This window comes from Triturus cristatus, chromosome 10, assembly GCF_964204655.1.
Source record: "Triturus cristatus chromosome 10, aTriCri1.1, whole genome shotgun sequence".
In the NCBI taxonomy this organism is placed as follows: Eukaryota; Metazoa; Chordata; class Amphibia; order Caudata; family Salamandridae; genus Triturus; species Triturus cristatus.
In genome coordinates this window covers 1,247,206,954-1,247,220,524 of record NC_140593.1, presented here as the reverse complement: position 1 = coordinate 1,247,220,524, position 13,571 = coordinate 1,247,206,954, and the positions used below count along the sequence as shown (strand labels likewise).

At 49.0% G+C, this 13,571-nt stretch overlaps 1 protein-coding gene across 1 annotated transcript in view; it reads left to right on the top strand.

The window, feature by feature from the left end:
• LOC146797202 (ceramide kinase-like) overlaps nucleotides 1–13,571 on the top strand; it is a 269,453-nt gene that overhangs the window by 245,348 nt on the left and 10,534 nt on the right. Inside the window, exons 9-12 of the mRNA XM_085629912.1 lie at nucleotides 5,856–5,961; nucleotides 11,075–11,163; nucleotides 12,265–12,464; nucleotides 13,222–13,412. Coding sequence (XP_085486038.1) covers nucleotides 5,856–5,961; nucleotides 11,075–11,163; nucleotides 12,265–12,464; nucleotides 13,222–13,412 — 586 coding nt within the window. The remainder of the gene's footprint in view (nucleotides 1–5,855; nucleotides 5,962–11,074; nucleotides 11,164–12,264; nucleotides 12,465–13,221; nucleotides 13,413–13,571) is intronic.

The following is a 13,571-nucleotide window of genomic DNA, read 5'->3' as shown; positions in this document are numbered from 1 at the left end:
CTCGCTCGAGCTCGGATCCATAGGTGACATGTCAGGGACAGTGTAGAATTAACATCTGGGGAGAGTAAGGACTCTCTGCGGGGCCCCCCATAGTGACAGACTTGCAGATGTGGCCTGAAGTCCTCAGAGAGGAGTCTATCTTGAGAACAAGAGTCAGTGGGATCTGACGTCAGGCTTTGAATCATTCAATCGACGCTTCCCGGATGCCACCCAAACCTGTATCGATGGTGCCCGCTGGTGGTCATGGTACGGGCTTAGCATAAGAAACTCCAGATCACCGCCTTCATATGTGTGAGGGAGACTGGGCTCTGGGGTCCAGTGGGGGCGACAGTGAAGAGCTTGGCTGAAGCCTCATGAGTCAATGGAATGGACGACAGCCGGCGAGTCCATGGGTGTGTGTGCAAGACCCCGCAGTGGTCTGTGCTGCTCCATCATGTCAAAGATGGGCTTTGAGTGGCTGCGCCTGGTGTCAGGAGTCCCAAACCAACTTTTTATCGATGGCGAGGCTGCTTCCTCTCCACCTGGTTTATCGTACAATGTGATGGCTGGGATGTCCAGGAGGGAGAAAAGGGCGCATTTCTGTGTAATTTATCATATCGTTTTAGTGCAATCTCTGCTTTTCTAATTAAGTCACATTTTTATTAGCTCTTGATTAACTAATACGTTTCGGGGCCCATTTCCGAACTGGTCATGCAGTGCAACAAGTCTCCTGGCTGCGTTGCACTGCACGATGGGGAAAGGGGAGGAATGGACCATATTTAAGGCAATGCAGCGCATGCCTGCCTTTTCCCTTGCACTGGTACCCTAGTGCCATCGCAGGCACCCTTGCACCAGGGTACCTGCGTTGCATAAAGGCTTGTTTTTGTGCAGCAAGTGGCACCCTCCTGCACAAACACAATTCTGAGAGGCACATTCCTCTGTCTGTGAGTGCTGCAGGAGGCAGCACTCATAGAAAGAGGAAGTAACGAGGAGAAATAAAGATATTTCTCCTTGTTACGCCTCTCCTGGGAAGGCGTCTCTTTTTGGCACATTCCCAGGTCTACCAGTTCTGGTAAATCTGGGGATGCGTCAAAAGCCATGGGAGTTGCACTGGAGCACGCACACAACGCCCATGGGACCCCTTCTCAGGGTCGGGTAAGGCAATGCCTCGATGTGCGCTGCGTTGCTTTACTCCAGGTTTGTGGAGCCCCTCAGGGCCCCGCAGAGTGGCCCTCCGTGGCTTCATAAATCACAAGTAAGGTTTGCGCAGCGCAAGAGCGATGCACACGGCTCATGAATAGCCCCTTCCTTTCTATCTGTTTAACTGCTTTCGTTCACTGGCTGAAAAGCATCAAATATGTTAATTTACGGCACTTTCTCACAATAGCTCCGTTCTTAATACTCCTCGTATATTGTCTCAACTTTCGTGCTTGCTAAACACGTCTACATGTGACGAAACTCGTGAGCGAGTCCCCTTCAGATGTGAATACATCAAACCCCTGATTTAGCCGAGACACGTAGGGGCATATTTAGGAGCCCCCCTGTGCCGCCGGAGCATCACATTTTGTGACGCTTCCGTGGCGCAAACTACAAAATCATATTTATGGGGTGAGTCAAAGCCATTTTACATGGCTTTGAATTACCTCATAGATATGAAGTACGGCAGAGCAGCGCAAACCGCTGCGTTGCCTCACTCTGCGCTCTGGAGGCCTTCCACGGGCGTTTCAGTGGGTGTTCCCACGCAACACCCATGGATTTTGACACTTCCCCAGATTTACAAAACCATGTAAACCTGGGGATTCACCAAAACCATATGCCTCCCCGGGGGAGGCGCAACGAGGAGAAATAACTTTATTTCTCCTTGTCTTTTCCTCTTTTCAAGTGTGTAAAACAGGAAAAAGCCTCCCCGGATTGTTTTCTGCAGGAAGGTGCCCCTTCCTGTACAAAAACAACCCTGCCAACAACACAGGCACCCTTGCACCATGGTGCAAGGGTGCCTGCTATGGCGGTAGCCTGCTGAACGGGAGGGGAGAGGGTGGACAGAAATATTGGATTAATACGGTGCACTCCTGCCCTTTCGCTTTGACGTAGCGCAGCGCAGCACGGCGACTCACTGCGCTGCCCGATGCCAAAACCCCAAAAACGAGGCCCTCATTTATTTCAGATAAGTTCTAAATAATCAACCCTTCAGTAAAGTTTCATGTTGGTGCACGAATCGCTAATCCTTCTTCAGGACTTTGTATTCACAGATGACAATGATAAGCAAATCGAATAGATGGTCAGCCGATAAACAGTCCTTTCGCGATGAGTTCATTGTGAATGGCCAAGAGCAGTGAAGCCTGCCGACCAATGCAGGATGCCATTGGCTTTAAATGTCACGGTCATTTAGCCTTGTGTAATTATTAACTGTCACAACCAATCGATCATTGTACTGTGGGATATTGGTTTGCATGTGTCTTTTCCACCCTCCCGTTCACATCCACCGCTGTGCAGACAGTCGTCTTCTTGTCGCGGGGTTTCACTAAGCTGATGACGTGGACAGACAAACACTTGTGTTCATTGATCTTACCTTTCGTTACTATTCATCAACTCATTTCTACGACATATATTCCTTGCCAGTGAACGGACAGAATTCGATCGAGGGCCTTTGGGTGCCTTTTCTGAAATGGATGATACCGACAACGGGCCGTATTCATGACCACGTTTGGGACATTCTTGCACCACGCAAGGTGCTGCAGGAGCAACGCAAACCTCAAGTCCTATTTTTGAGCCCACGTAACGCCACTGTGCGTGGCTTTAAATGGCTTCAAAAATATGGAGTAAGGCAGCGCAGCGCAAATCACTGCGTTGCATTACTCTGCACCAGGGAGACGTTCCATGGGCGTTGTGTGGGTGTTCCCATGCAACTCCTGTGGATTTTGACTCCTTCCCAGATTTACCAAACCTGGTAATGCGCCATCAAAATATGCCTCCTCAGGAGGGGCGCAACGAGGAGAAACATCTTAATTTCTCCTGTGTTTTTCCTCTTTCTGTGGGTGCCGCATTCTGCAGCGCACATCGAAAGAGGACAGAACCTCTCAGGATTGGGTTTGTGCAGGAAGGTGGCCCTTCCCGCCCAGTGACAATCCTGCCTACAACACAGGCACCGTCGCGCCACCGTGCAAGAGGGCCTGCGGCGCTGCTAGGCTGTCAAACCGGTTCCAGCACAAGGGAGAGGACAGGAAAGGGCAGTATTGGATAAATACAGCGCCCACCGCCCTTCCCTGTGATGCAACGCAGCGCTGCCCTACGCCACCCATTTCATAAACATGCCTTTATGGTCCATCTCATTATTGAACAATTATAGCCAGATCCTAATTTAAAAGAAGGAAGGGTTCATTGTGGGACATCTCAGCATGTCATTTAATTAATAACTTACAAGGTTTGTGCGAAATGGGAACCTGCAGTAAACTGAGGCAGCTGGGACAGAGCGTGACTCTTTCCAGCCCAACAAATGATGCACATTTGAAGATGACCATCACAAGAGTGTCTGGTGAATGGGCACCGCAAGGCTTGATGTGAAGTGCAGTGCCAATGAGGTGAAGTAAAGGAACACAAATAAAACCCTGTTTAAAGGGAGGCAAAGCTCGTGAATTCAGGACCCTGGGTGACATGCTGGAAATAATAAACACACACAATGTCATGGAGCGTTGCACTGAATGTGCCGAGCTGCAGGGAATCCATCCCCCACTCTCTCATCTCATTCACTCGGATCCCTTGTTTTACTGCATCTGATATTTGACCTGATTTTCTTAGCTATGTTTGGCTTGTCGTTCATGGCTGACCCTTGACCCCTGCTCCCTTATCCTGGAAACGAATGGGAACTACAACACAGTTAAATGATCTCCACTATCCTAGAGGGATGAAACATCAATAAACTCTACCCAGAGATCATTTTCAGTGGAAAGAAGTCTGCTAATCCGTCATTCAGTTAAAAAACATAATTCTTTGTTATAATACTGTGAGATTGACCCCTTTTCTGTAAAAAAAATATATATATTTTCCTCTCCTTCATTTACCAGTTGCACCCTGCACCTTCGCATTGAGTGCTGTGATAATTGTCGATTGCTGCTGCTCAAACGTACGTTTTTTCTTTGTCGCACAAAAGCATCATTCTCTAAAGTGACTGGTTCAGTTTACTACAATTTGCCATTCGCCTTTTTCACAAACCAACCTTGTGAGGTATTGATTCAGGAGACTAAGGGGGATATGTACAAGGAAGTGGCGGAGCCCGGCATTAGCGTTCTGGGCTTAACGCCGCGCTGCGCCACTTCTGACACGCAAGGCTGCACCATATTTACAAGAATGTGATGCAGCCTTGCGTTTCTCCCTGAGATGGCTATAAGTTTAACCACTTATCGCCAACGCAGGCGTGTCTGTGTGCAGGGGAGGATTGGTTATGTGTAGGAAGGTGCCCCTCCCTGCACATAAACCAACCTAAAATGCCAGTTTGCAACTTACGTGTGTGCTGCTTCATGCAGCACACCTGTAAGTGATAAAATTGATTTTTTTGTAAAGGTTTGTTTATGTACAGGAAGGGACACCTTTCTGTACATAAACAAACCATGGCATTTTGCTTTTTCCATGTGTCCTGTACAAGGCAGCACACATGGATAAAGAAAAAACGAGGAGAAATAATGCATTTCTCCTCGTTTCGCCAACTTAAGACCAGGATTTTCCTGGTCTTAATTTTGGCGCTGCCTCCTATGTACGACACTCTCGTACATAGGGGGCAGCGTCAAATACAATAGGTGTTGCGGTGGAACGGCCACCGCAGCACCCACTGCACGCCCCTTTCACTCTAACCATAGGGTCAAAGGGGGCCTTATGTACAAGGCAGCCCTAAGCCACGTGAAGTGGCTTAAGGCTGCCTTCTACATAAGGCGCAGCCCTTATTGCCACCACGTCTGTAAAAGTGACATTGTGGTGGCAATTGGGGCTTATACATATGTCCCTTAATGTTGCGGAAATAACTCTATTTTACTTCAATAACTGAATAATTCTGGAAGGAACATAGTTTTGCGTTGTACATCTACCCACCTTTTCGCATACCAAAGAGGGTTGACCTATTTTGTTTAGAGATTCTCTGCTAAAGAATCAACAGTTATAATCCGGAGTCCTGAAGAAGGCCTATTGATTTGTATCTAGAAGTTGAAACTTTACAAATAGTCAACTTGAGGCCTTCCAATCTCAAAGCATCGTTGGGCTGATTAACTTGCATCATTGAATGTGAGTCAAGCGTTAGGATCGTGACGCGCCTGGTGTCAAGCGATTAGTAAGTGTTAAAAGAGTAAAACATGTCAAAACCATATGTGAATGTCATTAGGACCAGGACTATTGCAAGAAGTACTGTAAAGGAACCTACTTTACATTTTCTTTCTAGGTAACAAAAACAGTTGGACAGTTGAGATTAAAATGTATTGAGTAAGAACACAGGAATTATGGGCATCTTTGTTTTTCAAATGACGTATGTATAACGGTGAATAGAATGCTTTTAATACTGGTAGAAAAACGTTGCAGAGCTTTGAATATGGAAATATTGTTGACTAACAGTTGATAAAATAATCAAATAATCAATGTAACAAAAGATAGATAAATTAAATGGTCTAGATGGTTTGTACGCATGCACTGTGTTTTAGTGATTGGAGAATTTAAATGAAAGTACAAGTTTTGATGACCACACTGAATCACCTTCCTTGCTGTATGGAAACAAACAAACCCACACAATTTAAATTGAATGAACACACCGGAGAGCCGCCCTGTAGGAGATCTCACCCCCTCTTTCTGTTACCCCCAAGTTTCATTTGGAGATGTCTCTTTTACTGTTTTTTCCTCAGGGTTTAAGACCATTCTCAGCAACAGATGCTACGAGGGCACGGTGGAGTTTCAGGCTGCCGACCATGTGGAGTCCAACCCCAGGGATAACAGCCGCTGCCGAACTGGGTAAGATTCCTGCCCAGAGCCGGGTATTTACCCACTCCAGAGTAGGGTGATTTCCCCCCACTCCTATCTAGGGCAGTCTAACCCCCACTGAGTAGAGAAAGGCAATAAACCCATCCGACACTCCTCACAGCAGGGCAATCCAACCCTGTACTGTTCAGAGCAGGGTAATTGCCCCAGTCCTGGCCAGGGTAATCCAACCCCCAGCTCCCCACTGCGTGGAGCAGCGGACTGAACACCTCCCACGCTCCTTGCAGCGGGGTAATCCAACCCGCACTCCGGAGAGCAGGATAATTACCCCCATCCTATCCAGGGTAACCCAACACACCCAATCCCTGCCATTGGGTGGAGTAGGGGTATTAACCCCTCCCACACTCAGCGCAGAAGGGTAATCCAACCCTCACTTCTCCGAGTGGGGTAATTACCCCCACACAAGAGCTATGGTTAAAAAAGAGAACAGCAATTCACCAATTGAAATGCAGAGAGAATCTTGATTTCATTAAAGACACGGAGGCCAGCATTAGGCATAAACCTTTATTGCTGCCCCAACATGTAGCCCTTTAACGGTCATTAGAACATCACAGAACACATTGTTCCATTCTGTAGGCTTCATGCAGAGTACATCGCCCCTGCTAACAACTGCCTTCATATTTAGGCTTCGATGATCAACTCCAAACCATCTTAAAAGCTTTCAATTAGCTACCTTCCAAAAACCATCTCTACTCTTTCCCCCATCTTTACATCTCACTTCTTTTATTTCAATCTCCGTCGAGTGATGTTCCATTGCATGCCAATGTCTGCAACAGAAACAAATGGGCAAACGACTCCTCAAGGAGCTGTGCTACCAGCAAAAACCAACTTCTTCAATTAAACAAAAACAATAAACTTTTTTACTCAGTTACGCATTTCTGTTCTCTCATCCCACTCTTTTTCGGCTTCTGTTATATACTAAATTGAGAGAGGTGGGCGGAATAATGCTAGCATCCATGCCTTTAATTAAATTAAGATTCTCTCTACATATCAACTGGAGAATCGCCATTTCATTCATAGAGTGGAGGCCGCCATTAAGAATGTTTAAATCTCTCCACTGATAGAAGTGCTCACATGTTCCTGTCCAACGATAGAACTTTGCACAAAAAAAAAACAGCATTCCACCAGTCTAAGGCTTTCAAAATATCAGCAGGACCTTGTGTTCGAAACTTTGATGAGTCTACGCCTGCTTTTTTAGGTCTCGCCTGACCCAGCGCATGCGCTGCTCTGGCGAGACATATTGAGAGGGCTCCAAAAAGTACTACCAGGCCAGCCTAGAGCTACAGTGCATGTGCGCGGGCGCGCGGCCGCTTTGATGTTTGATCGCGATCACTTTCGCGGCCGCTTGACATAGCCAATAGGTCTCGCTTTTGGGACCTTATAAGTATTTAGTTATGCAAGTGTTGCATGGCTAAACACTAATAAGGTCCCAAAGGCGAGACCTATTGGCTATGCCAATGCTTGTTCATGATTGTCTTAGCGCCCCTGCTTATGGTAGCAGTGGACACCGCATTTCCTAATCGGACGCCATCATACAATGACCCACACACACTGTGTGCGATCCCGAGAGAGCGGCTACAGAACACTCTCAGGCGTCCAAATATAAGAATATACAACACCTGGTGAACAGTACCTCACACATCTCCAGGGTTGTAACGTGAAACCCTCCTCGAAGAGATGAAGGGAAATAAAGTTGCTGATTTCTGAGATATTTGTTTCAAAGAAAGATAAGCCAGGCCACAAGAGAAATCCTAGCGAGAAGTAGGCGGCTTTTAAGCCTAATTCCGTTTATGGTCAGTCTGCGGATCGAAGCATCACTTCCTGTAATATAATCATTTACTGCAGCTCGCCCAGCCAACACTACTGAGTAATAATTAATAGTTCTACAGGGTAAACCGGATTGAAACAGTTCAGCTAAAATATTGGCCGCCATAAGTTAAAGCCTGGAAACGGGTAGGGCCAGAAGTAAGGGGCGGGCCCGAGGAAGCGGCGAACAGCGACAGCGAGGCTGATCTCACCGGTAGGAGGTCACTGGAAGGAGCCTGCAGCTGCGGGGCCGGGGTCAGGGGCTTCCCACGAAGACCCCCGAGTGGAACCGGGCCTTTGTGATGTTTTGAGGGGCTTTAAGGGCAGCTGGTTGGAGCCGCCGTTAAAGTTTATGCATAAAGAGGGCCTCAGCTCTTGTAATGAGAAAACACGGAAACTGTACATGGAAGTGACAAGTTAAAGGAGGGAAGGTGGTGGGAGTGATCAAAATACCAAGGAACTCATTACAAAGTGTCAGTCGGCAGGGAGTCCGCTTTGGAGTGTAGAGAGCAGAGTAAACAACCGAAAGGCACAAACTCAAACAAATGTCGCAACCAACACCAGTCCAATAATGATTGCCAGCAAATCAATGCTGTGAAGTACACAAGGGAGTAAAAACAGGAATACAGAAGCGAAGGACACGAGCATGGACATGTGAGGCTGAAGGTAGGAGGGCAGCACCAGCAGTGCAGGGTGGGAGTGTGACCGAAAACGGCAGAAACAAACCTGGGGGCAGGGATGGGAGGACTGGAAGGCAAGAAAGATGAGTCCAAGGGGGGCGCGACCAGACTTGGACCCGGCAGGGAGTGAGAGAGGGCGCGTCCGCTTAGTCTTAAAGGTACTAAGGGGAGCGAATTCCAGATGGACTCTTGGAGAAAGATTGTGCCTTTCTGCATTCCTCTAGTGTTTTGAACTACTCGAGATCCTAAGATCTGCCCCCCCCTGATATTTAGTTCCATAAATGTACCGTGGCCACGTCCTTTGGCTCCAGAGAGCGGCCTGCCTCTCAGCGGTGTTACGCCGCCTTCACTTGGCAAGGTGCATCTTAAGAACTCCAGGGAAAAGAGAATTGATAAAGTCCACCATTGACAACACAAGGGATCGGACTATACCACTGGGGTCTTACTCTGGGATAAACAGTTGATTTGCCCTTGGAGGTTGAACCTTTTATCAAAGATGACACCCAGTGGTTTGGCATGGTCGATGACCGCTTCTTTTCAGCCAGAGGTAGAACAGGAGTCAGTCCTGGACTGATCGAATCGAGTGAGAAGACGAGATGAGCTGAATTCAGCTTTTAAGAGATTGCGTTTCAGATGACGGTGGTCATCCAATCCTGAACCGTTTGCAGTGTTTGGGCAGGGAGGAGAACAGCCATTTCTAAACTAGACTTCGTTATCGTCCACATTTTGGGTGAGGATAATAGATTCTCGAGTTCTTGCAGCGGACTCCGGGGATTCAACATAAAGAGGAGGGCGATCATTGAATCTCGAAGGATCCCTTGTAGCACCATAGCTGAACTGAAGATGCAGTTGTCCATTTAATCTGACGCAGCCAGATCGAAGACACAAATCAAACCGCGTGAGGACGACACCACCACCAGCCATGCCTTCTTTGAGAATCCCAGTGAGCAGGGAGTGATCCGCTGTGTCGAGCCCAGCAGAACAATCCCGTATGAAGTGCACCGCCAGCTACCTGGAGTGAAGCGGCTTTCAATGCTGTATCTCTCTGAATCCCCATTTAAAACACATCACAAACATTGTTGACATGTGCTCTGAAAACTGTGCTGCATCACAACTTTCAATGACTTTAGCGAGAAAGGGGACAGAATACAGGAATAATTTAGCCATTTTTGAGACAGTCGGGAACACTCCTCTCCCAAAGGGAGTGTCACTGATTTGGTCGAATGAAGAAAAAGCTGGTAAGCGAGATCTTTACCTTCATTCCCCGGAATGGAGTCAGTCAAAAGATTTAGATTTTAGGGTTTCACCCATTAACAGTTTAAAAAGATTAAATGCTGAGATTAGATCAGAATGGATCTTGGATTTACAAGTAAGATCCAGATTACGCCATGGGTCTGGAAGGGGGGGGGGGGGCAAGGATTGTTTAATAAATCATTGGATCTTGTCAAAATCTTCATCGAGGGACCGGGCCCTCAGTGGTGTCCTTGTTTCCAAGGCGAGCTCCAGCGCTGCACCATGCTGTCCATGAACATCTGTACGCGTGGGGATGGTGGGTAGATACCGAACAGTGAGTGATGGTCAAGACCCCTATCGAACTTCACCATATTGTCAGAGTTGGGGAACTGGCCAGATCCCCCTGCTCCTCCGTCTGCTGACTGCGCTTGGTCAGGAAGGAGATCCCACCAGGGCGACACCCATCGGCAGCGGTGCGCTCTGCACAACGGCTCTTTAAGATGATACAGGAAGAAGCCATCATCACATTGTTCACTCTGGTCCGACCACAGTAAGTGCTGCACTCTGCGTGAACGGGGGCGGCATGCCCTGCGGACTGGGATACATGATGCCGTAAGATGTCAAGCAAGCACTGGCAAAGCCAATAGGTCTCGCCTTTGCTACATATTGGCGCACTAATTTTTTTTTTTTTTGCGATGCTGTACAGCATCTCTGTTGCTGTCGAGCATGGCTAGAGAGAAAAGAAAGTGCTGCTGTGCCTGCGACACTTTGCATGCATTGCGTATGCATCACCAACCATGTACAAGCCTACAAAATGACATGGGCGCCATTTTTTACTTTTTATTTACTGATCCAAAATGGACCAGTAAACAAGAAAACAGTAGAGCAAACGTGATTTCTTTTTTGCCCAGACGTTTGTGGGCGAAGTAATAGAGGGGGTGCTTGTGGGGGAAGGGGCGGGGTACTTGTGTGGGGATTGCTTGTGGGGAGGGGGGAGCAGCACAGAAGCGCACGGTCTAGCCTCGTCATCAAGGAAACAGACGCAGCATTTCAAGGCAGTGTTTTGACTTTGCTATGTTCTATATGAAAGAGATGCATGCACTGCAAGAATGTCTCGCTACATGGGTAACTACAAATGACTATTCGTATAGCACTTACCATAGAGTAACTACCCAATGAAACCTAGTCCTGCTCCCTCCTCCGGCCACCCTGCCTCCTTCTGTGGTCACACCCACTCACTAGCCACGGTCCATTCACAGGTAGACTGATGACCGCACCTGGCCTTCTGCATCATACCGGGGTCATGAGATGTTCATATGATTGTGGCCGCTCAATCACTTCTGACCCGCTGGCCTCTTCTGTTTTAGGTGCCTCGTCTGTTCAGAGTCCTCCGGAAGACTCAAGGAAGACGGCGAAGAGGCTGAAGCCAACCAGACCCAGCAGCTCCAGAATCCAGGTAAGACACCCCCCTCCCCCACCTCGCCCAGAGATCTCCCAAGCACCCCAGTCTCTGGGCACCGTTGGACGCAGAACACTTACAAAGCGTCTACCGCTGATTCAACCTGTACTAGACTCTACACCTAGGGCCTCATTTGTGAGCTTGTGATGCAGTGCAGCGCAGCGCAGTGCAGTGCAGTGCAGCGCAGCAAGTCACCCTGCTGCACTGCGTGACAGGGAAAGGGCAGGAATGCGCCATATTTAAGTCAATACAGTGCATGTCTGTCCCTTCCCGTACGCTGGCGCCGTTTCGGCAGCCTAGCACCGATGCAGACACTCTTGCACCGTGGTGCAAGGGCGCCTGTGTTACATGCAGGATTCTTTTTGTGCAGGAAGGGGCATCTTCTGAACAAAAGCAATCCTGGGAGGCCTATTCCTCTTTTTATGTGCGCTGCAGAATACAGCAGACAAGAAAGAGGAAGAAACAAGGATAAATAGAGAGATTTCTCCTCGTTTTGCCTCTCCTGGGAAGGCGTAAGTTTTTGGCGCATCTCCAGGCTTACAAGTTCTTTTAAATCTGGGGCTGCGACAAAATCCATGGCTGTTGTGTGGGAACAACCACGCAACACCCATGGAACGCCTACCCAGGGCAGGATGATGCAAGGCGGCAGTTCGTGCTGCGTTGCGGCCCCTCAGAGCTATGCCAAGTGGCCTAGCGTGGCTTCAAAAATCTGTCTTAGAGATTTGCGTCATGCATGTACTCTGTTGCGTGGTGGCAACGTGATGCAACCCACTCATACATGAGGCCCCTAGTCGCTATATATTCAGTGCCTCCGGGGGTACTGATGTCGTCCACCTCGTCTCCCATGGTCACGTTTCTGCCCTGGACATGCACTTCTGAGGGCACAGTGTGTTCGCTTGTGTCCCCCAATTGGTTCTTTGTCCTGGACACGACTCCGGAGGGGTGCAGGGTTTTTTCTGTCCTTCTGTGGGCCATTTATCCTGCCCCTGAGGTAACAGATGGTCCCCCCCTCCCAGTCCTCTCCCTCACAGCTTGCAGTTCCCCTCTACCCTCGAGGTGGCGGGTCAGTTATATCTTGAATCATTTCTTTTTCCGCAGACAGCAACTGGCAGAGCGCGGAAGGCTCCTTCATTGCCATCAACCTGACCGCCATCTCCAGTGCTTGTCCAAAGAGCCCGGATGGACTGTCGCCCACGGCCCACCTTGCGGATGGCTCTGCCGACCTCATCCTAGTCAAGAAATGCTCCATGTTCCAGTTCCTACGGCACCTGAGCCGACACACCAACCAGAAGGACCAGGTAGGTGGAGCCAGGCGAGTCTCATGGCAGCCAGGAGTGAGGAAGGTGGGGTGATCCATGAAGCATGTCAGGGAGCAGGACCCGAAACGGTCCATTGGGTGTGACTGAGGTAGAAACACTGATGACGCATGCTTTTCATTAGCACAGTCCCAGGGGCATTCCATGAGACTTCTGAGGGGTGGATGACCCGGAGCGATCCACTGGGTGTAACTGAGGTAGATATCCTGATGGGACCCGTGCTCTCCATCAGCGCAGTCCCTGGGGCGTTCCAAGAGGCTTCTGAGGGGTGGAGGACCTGGAGCAATCCATTGGATGTAACTGAGGTAGATACCCTGATGTGACCCATGCTCTCCATCAGCACCGTCCCTGGGGCGATCCATGAGGCTGCTGAGGGGTGTAGGACCCAGAGCAATCCACCGGATGTGGCTGAGGTAGAGGAGCAGGAGGGATTCAGTGTGTATGTCAGGAGGAAGGTACTTTGAGGAGACTGACAGGATGTTACATGTGGAGGAGAGCTTTGGGTGGTCAAGAGGGCATGTGAAGGTTCAGGATCAGGGCTTATCTTTGGGGTATAGATAAAGCGAGGAACACGAGCCAGTGGTCTAAGTTCTTTGGAGACCTGTCCAGAAGACCTCAGCTATCTGTAGGTTGGCCATGAAGATCTCCGCGCTCTCTGGCGAGGGGTTTGATATGAGGATGTCAGCTATATCTAGGAAGGCTCTGAACTGACAGCAGCTTCTCTCTTTTCTCACTACAGTTTGACCTGCCCTTCGTGAATGTATATCGGGTGAGGGCTCTGCGATTCACACCCAGGAGGGAGGAGAGCAGCGCTGAGGGTGCGATTGCCAGTAAAAAGAGTTTCTTTGGGAGTCTCTGTGGGGCTCCCCCCTCCCAGAGCTGCTGGAATTGCGACGGGGAAGTGCTGCCGTATGCAGACGTTAGCGTAAGGTAAGTGATAACCGGGCTCCATCATTCTCCAATCATTGCACCCAGTGGCAGATCCTCAAACAGCACCAGTATACCTCCCGAGGCAGAGACATGCCCACAGACAGACCCTGGAAGACCACTTCAAGACCTCTCGAGGGAGACACACTCTCACTGACAGAT